The sequence below is a fragment of the Protopterus annectens genome, chromosome 9.part0 (genome assembly GCF_019279795.1).
Source record: "Protopterus annectens isolate FY-2018-M chromosome 9.part0, PAN1.0, whole genome shotgun sequence".
Taxonomy (NCBI): domain Eukaryota; kingdom Metazoa; phylum Chordata; order Ceratodontiformes; family Protopteridae; genus Protopterus; species Protopterus annectens.
In genome coordinates, this window is record NC_056743.1 from 1,816,279,926 (window position 1) to 1,816,296,768 (window position 16,843).

Below are 16,843 nucleotides of genomic sequence, written 5' to 3' on the forward strand. Positions count from 1 at the left end.
CTGCTGGGCAAAGAGAACGTCATTGTTTCTTGTGTGAGTCCAGTAACAATAACTCTGCTTCAAATCGGTGTGGTGAAGGTTTTAAATTAGTTGACTGGTTTGATGCTTCATTGGATTTTGGGACTGGTGACCAGATGGTTGTGTGTTCCCTAAGGCACCTCATGGACAAGTTTGCGGGCACCCTTTTAAAATGTTGTAACTTACAATTAGAGAATGCTTATTTCCGTAAATGTCTTAAAGTTGGGAGGGTGCATAAGGGTTAGAGGTCTTGGAAGTTTCCCACAGGACTAGCTCTGGATTCTGCCCTTCACAAGGAACTTATTTGCCTTTTTGATAGACATGGTTGTGAACTGATTGACATGCTTATGAAGCACAACCAAAAAACAATAGATGAATTGATTTTGGAAGCTAACTGTATGGATTCTTTAATTACCAAGCACCTTCTGTTTGAGCAAAATCAACAATATTACAAGAGCATCTTTTCCAAAATTAATAAAGAAATTAATGATATCAAGAGGAGAAAGGAGACGAAAATGGAGAAGGACAAAATTGAATATTCTGAAGGGACATGCCTATCCTAAATTCCCTGGTGTTATTCAAAGTGATTTCAACTTGGCTGGGCACATTGTTTCACCCAGTGATGTGGAACAAGAGTCTATTGTGGATGAGGAGGTTGCCCCTTTAGAATATGACCATGTTAGAAAGTTGGAGAGGTTACGTAGTTGACGAGAGTGCCCTCTTCACATAAGCATCCTCACAACCAATGGAACTTGCAGGAAGGAAGGAAGTCGGCTGCAGATGCATACAGGAATGGACATACTTGAAGGTGAAATTAGATATGTGCCTGGCTAATTACATGGTTGCTTGTTTCAAATGTGGTCCTCAGATCATCTGTAACACCTCTGGCGATTTCAAGCTTTTTAATTTCACTAGTAAATGTTTGGGCAGTACACAGTTGAATGTGCTCAGTAAAGGCCTTAACTTTGTCCCCTTTTGCCATTCACATATAGAGAATTTACTTATCGATTTAAAAATTTTCCAAAGGAAGTTTAACTTCAAGGTTATGTTTAATGAGGGCCAAGTTTGTGCTGACATTTTACATGGTAGCAACATTATCAACCCCCTCTTCAATGATTTTAGGTATTTATGACAACTTTGGTTTCACAATCATAGCCCGCACAATTTCATTTAGACAGAGTATACATTACTGAGACGTTTGGTTTATGAGAAAGACATGCGGGTGATGAAACCTGCTGAGGGAGGAGGGGGTTGTTATCATGAGTAAGCACAACTACCTCAACCAAATGAATAAATTAATATGTCTGGCAGAGTGGCTTTTACTTTAAGGTCTCTGTAAATATTATTCATATAGCATACAAGAATACTGATTACTACTTAAAAGACCTGATAGATCAAGGACAGATTACACCTGAATTGCTTCATTTTCTTAAGGTGAAATTTCTATTGGGGCCTTCTCTCTGAAAACATTCCGAAGATACATAAAAGCACCACTGATCCTCCAATGAGATGCATAGTCTGTGCCAGACGTTCGAAAATTCATCCTCTGGCCAAATACATTGACTTTAAGTTAAAAAAAGTGGTTGGAACCTTTTTCTCATTTGTGTCAGGATTCCTGGGATTTTTTGCTCAAGCTGAAACAATTGGGTTGCTCTGATAGTTATGCATTTCTTACTGTGGACGTAGTTGAGATTTTCAACATTATACCTCATTCCACAGGCTTGGAATGGTTCCAGGATTTTTTACTAGAATAAACTACCTTGGACAATAACAAAGTTAGTATTTTGATTTTGTTCATGGAACTGGTGCTTAAGAACAATTCTGTATACTTGGATGGCCAATATTTTCAGCAAACTAAAGGCGTTGCTATGGGGGCATCCTTTTCCCACCATTTCTGCTAATATTGTGCTTACTCAATGGGAAAAAAATGCTTTATGCTGAATAGGTTTGATCCCAATTCCATCAACTTGTAGGTGCGTTACTTCGATGACATTTATATTGTGTGGGACAAATCCAGTAAAGAGACCGATCCTTTTACGGATATGAATTCCACTACTACATTTTTGAAGTTTACTTTTGTTTACAACAGGTTGTCCACTAATTATATGGACATGTATATTTTCATATATGTTAGTAGGCAATGTATTGTGAGTACTGTGTTCAGAAAACCCACCTATTCCAACAGTTTGTTATACTATTCTAGTAATCATCTTGAGCATCAAAAAAGAGGAATCATTAAAGGGCAATTTATTGGATTGGCTAGAATGGTGTCAGAGGATAGTTTGTTTGAAGATGAATATATCAAACTAGTGGGTATGTTTGTGGCGCATGGATATCCTTCAGTCTTAGTTAACACTGTCAGTTCTAGTGTTGCACTTAAAAGAAAACAAAGAGAGATTTTGCCTTTATTAAAATCCTCATGTAATAGTGTGCATGGGTTGTTTGCTGGTAGCCCACACAATGGAAAAGACCACAATTTAGCCTTAGTTTACTCTTGAGTCCAGTTACATCAGGGAGGTGTTATGCAAAAACTGGTGTATATTTTCTTTTTTTAATGGAGTGGTTGTCAAAGTGGGGTAAAACCATTAGTGCTGTACCAGAAGGTAGATCCTTTAAGAATATGTTGGAAATGGACAGTCACATTAGTGGACTTGTCAGCAAGAAAAATCATGGTACAGTTAAATTTGGGTTCTGCCCCCAGTGAAAGTCTATTTTAGTGGCTGACATTGTGAGAATTAAACATTTTGTCATTAAAGAGGGTTTTCATTGTAACTGTAACACCAAAGGTATAGTCTACCTGGCTAAATGTCAAAAATATGATGAGTTTTATATGGAGAAAACCTAAAGAAAATTCAAAGAATGAATTAATGAGAGTGGCCTAATGGTTAAGGTGTTTGCCTTACAAACACAAGATGCTAGATCAAGGGTTTGAGTCTCATAAGGGATAATTGGCTAGGCTTAAAATGGCTCACAAGGGTAGTTAGCCCAGTACTAACTATGAACATTTTGGACATCAGGAAAAAAATGACAAAAATGCTTTGTTCAAGCATCCTGAACACCATATTTTATTTTTTGGGTTGGAACAAGCTGTGAGGCACCCTAGGGATGGACTGTGGGAAGATTTTTAGAAAAATGAGAATTACATTGGCAGCTTAAGTTAAATTCCACTCTTTTAACTGGTTTGAATGATCACATATCTATTGGGAGTGTTTTGAGACTTAAGCCCTATTGTGTTTAACACTTATTTTAATTTTAGTTTTATTTTACACTTTTTAATCACATTTCCATTTCTTAATTGCAACTTTTATTGGACTTTGGATTTAATTGGAGGGGAATATTCATGTGACGTTGTGGGTGGGAGATTTAAAGAGTTTTTGTAGATGTAGTATTAATTCTGAAAAAGTCTGTGTATATTGTCAGATGAAAGAGCTTAATCATGTTTGTTGTTTTTATGGTTTATTAAAACTATTTTTCCTGCACACCCACAGCTACCTTGCCTTCATTGGATCTGGTATTTATTGCTTTTGCTTGTGGATTTGTGCCTTGGTTCTTAGTTTTTGTGAAAACATGCATTTGATCAACAACACAGATGGTTGACAGATGTGTGAGATTGACAATTTACAGTGCAACGGTATATGCTCTTTCCATGGGGATTGTGCAATCTCGAAATTAGTGTATATAATTTGCAGTGGGTGTGGGGGACACAATCCCCCCATGGAGGTGCAGGGGGGGGCTTGCTCAGTTGTAAAAAAAATCATTGTTTTTTTCTTTTGCACATTCCAAGGATTAGTCTTGGAGCATGTGCAGTAATGTGTCAACATTTATTTGTCGATGTTAAGTGTGTTGATGTTACGTATGTTGACATTTGTGATGTTTGATGAAAGATAGTATATATATATATATATATATATATATATATATATATATATATATATATATATATATATATATATATATAGGTGTACTTCAATTGCTTGAATTAACATAAAAATGAAACTGAAACTATGGAGATGACAACAACGAAAATAAACAATATTTGACAGTAACAAAATTCACAAGATTGAAAAAGCAGTCGCTGATGTTAAGTGCCACTCCTCACACCCTATGTACTGTTGTTAATATGAACAGAAAAGAAACAGTCATATATTTCCAAATCTTATCTCCTACACAGTTATCACCTGTAATGTAAACAGTGCATACCACAGAATTCCCTTTGAACCACAGTGTAGCTTAAACGGAAAGAAATGTATTCTTATGAAAGCTTTTCATATTACATCTTTAGTAGTGTATATTTTCCTAGCTTAACCTTTGATCAATACTAGCATGTAAAACTTTTCTGAGAAAAGTCTATAGTTAAGTAAGGTGTATCTCTTGATCGCGGCACAATCTCATTTAACTCATGGCGTATAATATACTTTTGTACTTCATAATAATATCCAGCATGATTGTAGGCTATGGATTTTATTAGTTCCTCCCCATTTAATGCAAATGATGTTACTGCCCCGCCTTTACATTTATCTTTAATTTTATACTTACATGGGCAGTATTTGTGAATCTTATTAGTTCTGTCCAAATGCTGAATGAATTTATCTAACACAGGAATTTCCTTTCCTTTCTGAGGCTTGTTAATGTTATAGATAGCGCTAAGGGTGATGGGTGAGTGATAGGTAATATCTGCCATCATTTCCTACTGATATGTAGTATGAGGTAATAGGATGTTACCATTTATGTATACTACTACTGTATTAATTTTATAACTGTAATTTATATATTTTGAGTTTCGTTATTGTCAATCATTCTTGCACATTTTCATTGTCATCATCTCGAGATTTTCAGTTTTGATTTTATGTTAATTTGAGCAACTGATATATACCCATATATTTATTTATATATATATATATATATATATATACATACATATAGGTTTATGGCAACCCATGGAAGTTCATATCACTCTGGATCAGCTAGAAAACTCCCCTACCAGAGGTGAAAACATAATGGACCTGGTCATCACCAACATGGGCGACAGGTGTTCCAAACCGGAGTTTAACCCGTCACTGGTTAGATCAGACCATAAATTAATCACTCAGGATGTCCACACCCCACCACCACCCCCAACTAAAGAAACCACAGTAAAAAACTTTTCTAAAGCAAACTTCACCTTACTTAAGACAGAGGTGGTAAGTTTCACAGCCCCCACGCTAAAGAATAATGCTGCCCAAGATGCAGAAACCTTTACAAATGCACTCTATGAGTACCTACAAGGATGCATGGATCGTGCCATCCCTAGCAAAACCAAGACTCACTCCTCTAAGAGAAGGAAACCAGTTTGGTGGATCCCTGCCATAAACAGGCTATACAACAGAAGGAGGAAACTAGTTCAGAAAAAAAGCAAATCCCAAGAAGGAAAGACATCCCTGATCAGTATCGGTAAGAAACTAAGGACCCTCATGAAATCATCCAAGGCTAACTTTGAAAGAAAAATAGCCAAGGATTCAAAAGATAAACCACAAAGCCTTCTTTAGCTATGTTAAGAATGTAAGTGGCAACTCGCAGATATGCACTAAACTAGTGCAAATTAGCACAAGATATGCTGAACCTACTGATATTGCCAACATCCTGGCAGATAGATTCAGAGCAAACTTCACCCCCCCCCTTCACTTCCAAAAAGGCCCACAACAATACTGGAAAAGTGTACTGTCCCAAAAATCACAGACGCACAGGTGAAAATAGTCCTTTCAAAAGCCAAAAACACAGCATCAGTGGGACCAGATGGTGTCCAAGGCTGTGTCTTGCACGAACTACAGAACGAACTAACGCCCCACCTAAACACGCTATTCAACCTCAGCCTCTCCACAGGCTACGTGCCCATAGAATGGCGCACAGCAATGGTTATTCCTCTCCACAAAGGAGGGGCCACAACTGACCCTGGTAACTATCGCCCCATAAGCCTGACTAGCCTGGTCTGCAAGGTTATGGAGCACATCATCATGGAACTCATTAACAAAGACATTGGGAACCTCCAAACACTTGACCGGACCCAGTTCAGCTTTGTTAAGGGCAGATCATGCCTACTAAACCTGGTTGACTTCTTCGAGACAGTCATCAAGGCCATAGATGAGGGAAAGGTGGTTCACACAGCCTACCTTGACCTCGCCAATGCTTTTGACACCATTCCCCACTCAGGTATTACAGAAAAACTCACCAGCCTGAAAATAAACGCCTACATCATGAGATGGGTTGCCAACTGGCTTACAGACAGAACTCACACGGTAAGAATAGCAGGCTCCAGGTCCGAATCTAAACCAGTCACAAGTGATATCCCACAAGGCTTGGTCCTGGGACCCCTACTGTTTGGCATATACTTCTCAGAAGTACAGGAAAACACAGGAGGACTATGGCTAACCAAGTTTTCTGATGACTGCAAACTGGGAGCCATAATTTACTCTCCGGCTGACACAGACATCCTCCAAAAGGGCCTAACTGAGATGGACACCTGGTGTCAAAGTCATGGCCTCAAGTTAAAGGCAAAAAATGCATAGTCATCCCGTTTGGGAAAAACAAAACACCCACGAATTACCACATAGGTGGCAGCCCCCTTAATCCAGAAGAGGTAATAAAATATCTGGGGACCCAGGTAGATATTAATCTCTCTTTTGAGAATCATATTGCCAAAGTAGTTAGGAAATCCTTCTATGAGGCCATCTAATTACTAAAGGGTTCACATCTAGAAATAAAGAGGTTATAGTGCCCCTCTACTCGTCACTCATTAGACCCATCATAGAGTACAATGCCCCATTTGGGATGTACCTCACAAGACACTTCCAATAGCTGGAAAGACTACAAAAGTACCTCACCAAGAGGATTACTGGCCTCAAACATATGTCCTATGTAGCCCAACTGAAAAAACTGAGTGGCATATCGCTTACTCAGAGGTGATCTCTGCCTGACTTACAAAGCCATGTCCAACTCAGAATTGATGGACATGCTCCACCTAAAGAAATTCAAGTCACTGCGGGTCACGCGCTCTAGTGAGCTAAACTTTGCCACAACAATAAATAGAACATGCTGGAGGGATAGATTCCCATCACAGAAACTCCGCATGCTTTGGAACAAAATTCCAAACTACATTAGGCAAAGCCCCTTATTAACACTCTTCAAGAGAAACCTTGACAAGTGGATGGGTAACAGAAAATTCACCCCTGGGATCACTTCATTGGCTCTGCTTGACAGAGGATCAGTTAATTAATCAACGCGGCGGCGAAAGCCGACACACTCTGGCTGGGCTTATAAATGCCCTTGGGCAGATAGCCTAGTACTTACCTATGAACCTATTTACCTACATTACTGAGGAAACAATAATAAAAACATCCCCACTAACTTAAATATGCCATTTCCAGGAATACACAATACCAGAAAAATGGGATTATTACCCCATCTTTGGTATACTCCAAGATCTTCCACAGACTTCAGCCTTTTCTGTTCATTCTTTTTCTTGCTACATTTTCTTCGATAAAACTGATTCAGAAAAAATGCATTTGAAAAGAATGCCTTGATCTGTCTACATACTTCCCAGATATAAACACACATACCACACACACACACACACACACACACACACACACACACACACACACATATATATATATATATATATATATATATATATATATATATATATATATATATATATATATATATGGGTCTACTTCGTAACAACCGAAGACCAAAAGACCAAAACCCATAACACCGAGATGAAAACAAAGAAACCCCAGAACACTGTAAACCACGTAACTTTACAACACACACATAACGCACAAAAGCACATGCACAACTGCTCCACAGTACCAAACTCAACACCCTACACTAGTGATAGGCAGGGGCTGTGCCCCCAGACCCCCCCACTTTAATATTTTAACTCCGAGATCGCACAGACAGACACATAGGGCAAACAAACACCCACACAGTACAATCCCTCACACACACATACACAGTCACAACACACACTTACACACAGCAATTCCCCTCACAAATATACTCACACATACGCACTTACCTACAGCAGAACACCAAAAGTGCTAATTCAAGCTCCCGTAACATCGGGATTTTGAATTTTGCGCTTTTCGGTGTTCTGGGGATTCGTTGTTTTCGTCTCGCTGTTCTGGGTTTCAGTCTTCTGGTCTTTCATTTTAATGAAGGAGACCCATATATATATATATATATATATATATATATATATATATATATATATATATATATATATATCTACGGGTCCACTTTGTAATTTCGAAATACTGAAATCCTGAATTTCAGTATTTTGAAATCACAAAGCCGAAAACCCAAGCACAACTCACAAATCCAAAAACACACAACCGCAAAATTCAAAATCCCAAAACTACGCTACTCATACAGTACACACATAAACACAACCCCACCCCCACAATCAAACAAATGCATCTAAACTACATATAATCAAGGGGGCAAGCCCCCCTGCACACCCCCTTACTTATATATTCTAACTCCAGGATCGCACAAACAGAAACACAAACAAAACTCACACACACACATCTTACAGTCCCTCACATACACACATCACAGTCACAACACACACTTACACACCAAAGCCCCTAACCAACTTACTTACACACACAAATATAGTTATATATATGGGATCCCTTTTAAATCTCAAAATACTGAAAAACTGACTTTTAGTATCTCGAGACTAAACTATCGAAAGTGCAGTTAATCGAAACTTCACTTTACCGAGGTTTATATTACGAAATCTGCTGTTGATGTGTTGTGTTGTGTTGTGGCTTGTGTTTGCGGTGCATTGTGGTCTGGGAGTTAGATATGGTGGACGATGTGTGGCTGTGTATGGAGATTCAGGTAGGTTGTAAGTGTTTAAGGGTTTTGGGTAGGGCTTTCTGTTTTTTGGTTTTGTGGGAAGTTTTGGGAGTTGGATAGGGTTAGATGGGTGAGTGTGTGTGTTTGTATATATATGTGTGTGTGTGTGTGTGTGTGTGTGTGCGTTTGTGTTGAAAAGGGTGTTTTTTGAATTTGTAGTATGTGTTTTTCGCTTGTATGTGTGATGGTGTGCGAAATAAGTGTTGGGTGCATAACAGTAGTTTTTTTTTCTAATTCGTGGTAGTGGGAGCTGGTAAATATAAGTAATGGGGTGTGGGGTGTGAGTTGCCCCCCCCCCCCCGCTTATGCATAGGTTTTGTAGGTGTGTGTGTTTAGTGTCTTAGTTAAGGTTTAGGGGGGATGTGGTATCTGTGATGTTGTGGTGGAGGTTATATTAAAAACTGAATGTTGCTTACTGAAAATTTGGTATTATGAATTTTTGGTATAGTGGCATACGTTTGTTTAATATTTCGGTATAGTAAGTGTTCGGCGTTTGAGTCTCGAAATACTGAAAGTTGGACTTCAGTAGACCCATATATATATATATATATATATATATATATATATATATATATATATATCTATATATACATATATTTATATATATTTTATATATATATATATATATATATATATATATATATATATATATATATATATAGAGACTGCGGTGGTGGTGCTGCGGTAGCATTGTCACCTCACAGTAAGACGTTGTCCTGTTCAATTCTCAGCTAGAGCATCTTCTGTGTGGAGACATGCATGAATGGGCGTACCTTCGTTCAAGGTTGCGCGAACTCGGCACGTAAAAATCTACTGCCAATCATTAGCGGACCGGAGCTCCGCTGTGGCGACCCCTAACTGGGAAAAGCCGAAAGACAGAACAACATATAGATATATAGATAGATATAGAAAGATAGATTTAGAAATACAAAACCAAACATATATTTCAATATAAACATACATGCATACAGACACCTATACACAAAAGAAAAACAGAATATTAGAAGGACAGTCAACAAATTCTTTATTTTATATTTCAGTTAACAGTTTTATCTGGAAAATAGGCTTCTTCTGTCTGATGCATTCATGGAAATTGTAACATTTTAATTGTAAATATCCGATAAAATGAATCAGCAGGCTCAACAAAAAGTCTTTACCCTATTAGAATGCCTCTAGTAAGTGCCCATTTGTGTATCAGTACTAATATGGGATGACCACTGGACAAATCCCGTGATCACCAAACAGCAGTAATAATCCTAATAGTAGTAATAATAATAATAATAATAATAATAATAACAATAATAAAATACTACTAATAATAATAGAGGTGCCTTCCTTCTTAAGTGTATTGTCATAAAGTAGGCCTTAATTATTTTTGCACCCAACTGCTACATTCATTACTAAAACCTCTGGAGGTCATACCCAAACCATTCTGTTCAATTTCCTGGCATACGAGTCTCGTATACCAGGTATTAGAACTGGCAACTGTGCTTCTTTTAGTTAAAAAAAACTATTTTAAGTAAAATATAGATGACAGCTGTTATGGTGACCTAGTGACAATGACCTTAACTAAGTAGTTTGTGAAGGAATTACAACATAAAACTAAAATTTACATTTTCCCTTGTTTTCCAGTCACCACCTACCTCTGTGCATTCCTGCAGTTGTATCACTAGAACAGTCCAGCCGTATTTTATGTGTCAACGTGTAGTGTTGTTGCAAGAATGTAATCTACATGGGGGGGAGTAAGAACAAAACTCATTTGATTCACTGACAAATTTGTCTTTCAGTAATCAGTTGTATCATTCTGACCAAATGCATTCACTGGCAAGATCACCTTGTTCTCATTTGGAACTAAACTAATAAACCTGAATGTTACTCATTAGCAGATGTCAGAATGTGTCCACTTAGTGTCCACTACATTGCGTCTACAGTCATGTCAACCAGAACACCCAAATTGGGCTGTACAATTATCAGATGTATTCTGTTACCTCTCCAAAACCAGTATTATCTTATCAGCAAGGCATGAAATGAAGGAAGTTCTGCCACAGAGATCACCTCAACAATTCATAAAGCACACTCAACATTAATGTAGCTTTAAAGATATACAAAAGGAAATACTAGCCTGAGGGTCCCAAGCAATTTTGCCACCTCAAAATTAAATTTAAATAAATCTAAGGCCAGATACATGAAGTAAAGACAGCTTGCCCTACTGTGTAATTCAAAGACCTTTGGAGTGGAAATGAACAACTGTGCAGGAAAACGTAAGGACACAGTTACATTAGATGAAAAACATCTTAACACCAACAGGGTAAGTGGTCATTTGGCATGTTTTTTTTTGCCAGAATGTCATAACTGTTGAACAGTTTGGCATTACTACATACTTTCATTTTGAAAATGCATCTGTTTCAGACAATACATGATTCCAGGAACTCTCTCATTCCTGATATAAATTTGATGTTTTATGTCTTAAACTTTCAAAAGCTTGTGATATTTTTGGAGGAGTGTCCTGATCAGTACTTTTCTCTAAACTGGTACATTTTCCCCATATTTGGAATATATCAAGTGTTATTCCACTGCAAAACTGGATGTTTGCAAATAGGAAAACATCTTGTAGACCAATATTTCTCCTTTCTCTACATATGTGAAATCCTGAAGAAAGCAGTGACCTCACGTGTGTAAAACTATGTAAATTAGTGTGGTCTATTTTATGACCAACAATTTAGTTTCCAAACAGGTAAGATGGATTGCCTACATATGGTTTCTTTCAGTGCATAGGTCATAAGTTATGACAGTTCAAACAGGCAAATACACAAACATACATAGCCACACATTCACAGAATAAGAATGAGAAAGAGAGGGCGAGAGAGAAAGAGATAGCTGAAAAGTAGATACACCTAAATAGAGATGCAAACAAACAGAAAAATAAACTGAATGAAAGTAACATTTGTGTGAAAATTAAACATTAAAAGAATGCCATCTGTATAACGCATTTCATAGGCATGAATATGTGGTCATCTTATCCTTTAAGATCCCTTTAGAACTGCATGCTCGTCATGTCTGTAGAGCTATGGTGCTGAAACCTTCTTTGCCATCACTTCATTTGCACTCATTCCATGGTTAAGGTTTAGCATATAGATAGGTATTGGCATTTATACAGTGCATGTAGAATAAATGAAGATAAAGCTGTAGTTTCCTTTTGGGGCGGGGGTTGCAGAAACCTAACAGGGAAAGAAATCTTTCATTAATGGACGCAGAATGAGGAAAGTGTGCTTCATACAGCAATGAGTATTGTACAAATGGTATGAGAAACCTCCACCCCACCCTGACCCAGTAAAAAGCAAAAATGGACCAAACATGGTTGGCTGACCAGGAGAAATTCTAGCATCAGCAATTTAATCCATTAAATGGATTTAATGGTGCTAGACTAAAGCCATACAGTACATATTCAGTGAGTCATGAAAGCAGCTTAAAGCTTACTTTTATTTCAATTCAAGTGGACCATTTGAGGAATTACATTTAGTGACTATAAAACTGCTGCAATGCAGTAAGCAGCTGTGTGTGTGTGTGTGTGTGTGTGTGTGTGTGTGTGTGTGTGTGTGTGTGTGTGTGTGTGTGTGTGTGTGAGGAGTAAGATACAGAAGTATATATATGAACAGTAAAATTTAACATATACTATCCTGTAATATCAGATTGTCTCTTTTTATGATTTTATCTATATATATATTTTGGACTTGTTTATAATATTTATAATATTTCCTTCATTTCTTACCATCTGTCTTGATGTGACTGCTAGGAAAAGCATTATTTATTAATATTAGTAAGAACTGAGTTTGTAAAATGCTTTTTTAATTTGTTTCACATCTTTTAGGGTTTGGAAGGAATTCCAGGGCCACCAGGTCAACAAGGTATGTTTGGACAAAAAGGTGACGACGGTCCGCGGGGAGTACCTGGTATAGCTGGACCCATTGGACTTCAGGTGGGTGAAAGCCTACAGTTGTGAAGTATTTATACATCTCCCTAAATGACTTTTATGAAACATTGTCTGATTGCTGACCCAGCTGTGAAGATAACAAGGTACCTAGCCATAGAGCCACCTCAGTAACATTGAGTTGTTTATTTACATTGGTCTCCTTGGCAATGCAGGCTCTTAGGTCATTTCCAGTCTAGCTGTTAACTATAGTATAAGTGAACACAAAACAGTAGTCTTTTAGTTACAGTCTCTTTTTTATTATTAGAAGTGACTGATGTAAGGCTGCTTAAATGGATTAAAGAAAAAAAGTGTTTCTACAGTTTTGAAGTAGGCGTTGAATTGTTTCTTGCTAGACAAAAGAAAAATGGTAAGAATAGATAAGGTTACTTTTTGGGTTTCAGGTAGAGATGAGTGTACCCAGAATATTTACTTTTAATAACCCTACAAGGATGTACAAAACTCATCACAGTGCTGATAGACTGATGAATCTGTTAAACTGACACTGCCTCAGACTGTCCTTGGCTCCCCATTTGGGCTCTGAGTACTGTAAAATTCTGGAACTAAGATACAAGAATTTATTTTAACATATGTCTTTGGGCAGGTGAAGATAATTATTTCATATTAAACAATGACTGGCCATTAACATTCAAAAAATTGCATGCTGATTGGTCAGCCTAACCAGCATGCCCTTTGTAAATCATTTGGAATGTGCTTTTTCCCCAGTAGTTAGGGGGAGTGTGGAGGGTGTGGGGGGCATAGCCCCCAGCTTGACAAGTTTTAAATTTTATTTTGTTTTTGCGGTTGATCGGTTGGCCAACCGCTTGTTTGCTCTACTTAAAATTTGCCGTTCGATGAAGAGCGGCTTCGCTGAATAGGTGTTCAATGTGATATAGACCTGCTTAGACTAACTTGATCAACAAAAAAGACAAATAAATAAATAAATAAATAGAGCATTTTAGCTTTGTTAAGAAAACACCATTTTCTTTGCCTGTAGCTGTATGCTTTGATAGCTTATGTAACTGTATTATTGTATGACAGTCTGTGGCTGTGCTCTTCTGAAGTTTATAAATTCTTTCGGATGTGTATGCCTTCTGTGTGTTGCTAATTACTTCATACACACAAACATACAGATGCACATATGTAAACACCATTGAACCTATAAATGTGTCAAATACCTGCATACATGTAGGATGAAATCAGTCTGTGGCACTGAAGACAGAAAACATGTTCATGCAATCAGATCAGTCTATGAGTCAGTCTCAGTGCTGCAGCTAAATCTTAGTCACTTGTCTTTTCCATTTCCTCTACACCCTCCATTTGTATCACAATATCTTTCTGTCACTCACCTTTCCTTTCACCTGGTGAAGTAATACATCCTTATGTCTACCCTGACTCATCTCCTACATTTTACTAAGTACCTGCCTAGACTCCACCCTCCTGTGAATTTCTGATACTACTGCCAATCATTATGGGGATGTTCTTATGGAATCACAGTTCTTCAGGAACCAAAAGGGAACGCCCTTCTCTCGTAAACTCAGGACATAGTCATAGGTATGTAGTCCAAGACACCATTAAGGAGGCTAAACCAAATTATTAATTGTTCCAAAACACTGTCTGTTTAAGAGACTTGCTCGGACACATATTAAGAAAATGAATGCTGAGTAAATCAAACCCTTCATACCCTGTGCCAACTACCACCCATAAAGCACGGTGACATCAGACACTGGTATGTTATTTGAGAAAAAACAAATATGAGTCACATTCTTGAATCACAAAAAACTGTTTTGTCAGAAGATAGTTTGGGGTACATTTTTTTCCAAAACAGTAAGTCTTAGTTCAGTTTGAAGACTGTAAGATTACCTTCAGCAGAAGGAACAAACATCAGACCTTTCATATTTACTAAATGAATGGAAAGAAAGTTTGAGAACAGTAGGGTGTTACAACAAGTTTATAAAAATGAGCGTGGTAGAGATATAGTTACAGACACAGAACTGACTGAGTATTTTACAGCTGACTATGGTCCTGGTCTAAACTCATTTAATAGTATAAAAACAGATTTACAAATTAAAAGAGTGGTGGTTTAAATTATGTTTTTAAAAGATATTTTAGTTCCAGGCACACACATATATATGTATTGTATAAGTAATTCTGTATATGCTCGTTTATGAAGTTTGATATGTAATTAATTAATCATCTACTAATTAGCTGGCTTGTTAGGGGTATATAAGTATGTGTTTAGTTTTGATGTTTATTGATGCACTGAAGAAGAGTTTGCATGCTTGAAAGCTTTGCTGTTTTTTTTTTATTTATTAAACGTTTTATATATTGGTGGCAGTTCTCGGATTTTTTTACTTTTAATGTCCAAAGAACAAGCATTATTAGAAGCATTTTTTCCCAGTAATGTACTTCATAAAGCAAATGCAACATTTGTTTGGATTCAGTTATCTGACATTATATCCAACTTTTAAGCTTCAGTTTCACCATACATCCAAAATTCAAATTTTGCTTACTACCAAGACAAGTGCCAGAAATGTTCATCAGACTACTGTGAGTCTCACTATGGGTGGCGATGGCTATAGTTCTGTTGTCCATTTGGGAAACATATTATGTAAACATCAGCATTTTTAATGTATTAGCCTGACAAACACTGTTTGAGTAGCCCTCCATTCCTTGGCCCCATACATTAGTTGAGAACCAGACAGCTGGTCGATCATGCTTTTTGCAAATCTCAACTGACTGGGAAAAAAACACTGAAAACCACTTTCAGCAAATCTGAATTTGCCCTTTTACTGTGGTTACATTACCATTTAGTTGATTTGTATAAGTAGGAAATACTTATAGCTGGGGAGAAAGGTTTGTTTTTGGTTCTTTGAAAGTTGTTTTTTGTAGACTTTTTTCCATTTGGGATTTATAGTAAGTGTTGTCAGTAAGTCAATATGAATCCTTTTAGACATGCCCTGAAGCAAGACTTATATATGGTATTACATTTTGTATTTACCTAACGTAAGAGGGTTCAGGTTCTCTTCTTCTATGGGGGGGGGGGATTGGGGAGTATTGTTTCCGCTCATTTTCATCTTTGAGTCACATAGCTAAATTGCAGGCAGAAGCGTGAATGTTTACTCCCTACAATTGCTGGTAGTGCCCTAGTGTTGATGTGTGTCTGTCTACATTTAACAGCTTACTAGATCTGAAAATCATCAGCTGTCAAAACAAAAGTAGGCTATGTGGAAACTGTGGTCAGGAATAAAAATCAGTCATATGCTTAAGGGCTGTATCTGTAAATGTGCAGGCAAGGAAAGGCCATTGATAGGAATGTGATGGGTACCTAAAATGGTTTCTTGATCCATTGGTGAATATGCTGAAAGTATGAGTACCTAATCAAAAGACTGAATAATTATCAACTTTGGACTAAAAAAGATAATTGTCCATAGAAGGAATGGATTTAGGAGTAGTGGATTTGTCTGACTATCCTTGCAAATAAATAGGCAGCAACGTCCTGCCACATGATTTTGTAATGGTATTAATTAGAAATTGCTGCTCTTCAATAAAGGGCACCAAACAGCCCTTCCAGTGAAGTCTTCTCTCTCTGTTAAAATGTCTGCTTTTGCTCCATTAAACTGAATTCTTGTCACAAACTGGTTTAAATCCAAGAAGATTTTTCAGTAGGTACATAGTGTAGAAGGTGGTGAACAGTGCATGCTAGTTGCCCTACATATCTGACCCTCTAAATGTCTTTTGAACACCTTTGATTTCAAGTAGGTTGGCTGACAATAATACATGGCTAAAATAAATATTTCAAGAGCTCATTAAGAATTCCCCCCTAAAGTGTGTATCATCCACCAGTGATTGCTTTGAGGACCTGATGTAACCCATTTAGACTTGGCAATAAGGCTATGAGCTCAGTTTGAGTTTTCAATCCCTTATGCTTCAGAGGTTCCCACACAAGCAGCA

General features: G+C 37.4%; 1 protein-coding gene across 1 annotated transcript in view; it reads left to right on the plus strand.

Moving 5' to 3' along the window:
* Positions 1-16,843, plus strand: part of COL5A3 (collagen type V alpha 3 chain) — a 1,727,233-nt gene that overhangs the window by 1,114,961 nt on the left and 595,429 nt on the right. The window contains exon 45 of the mRNA XM_044084684.1: positions 12,791-12,898. Coding sequence (XP_043940619.1) covers positions 12,791-12,898 — 108 coding nt within the window. The remainder of the gene's footprint in view (positions 1-12,790; positions 12,899-16,843) is intronic.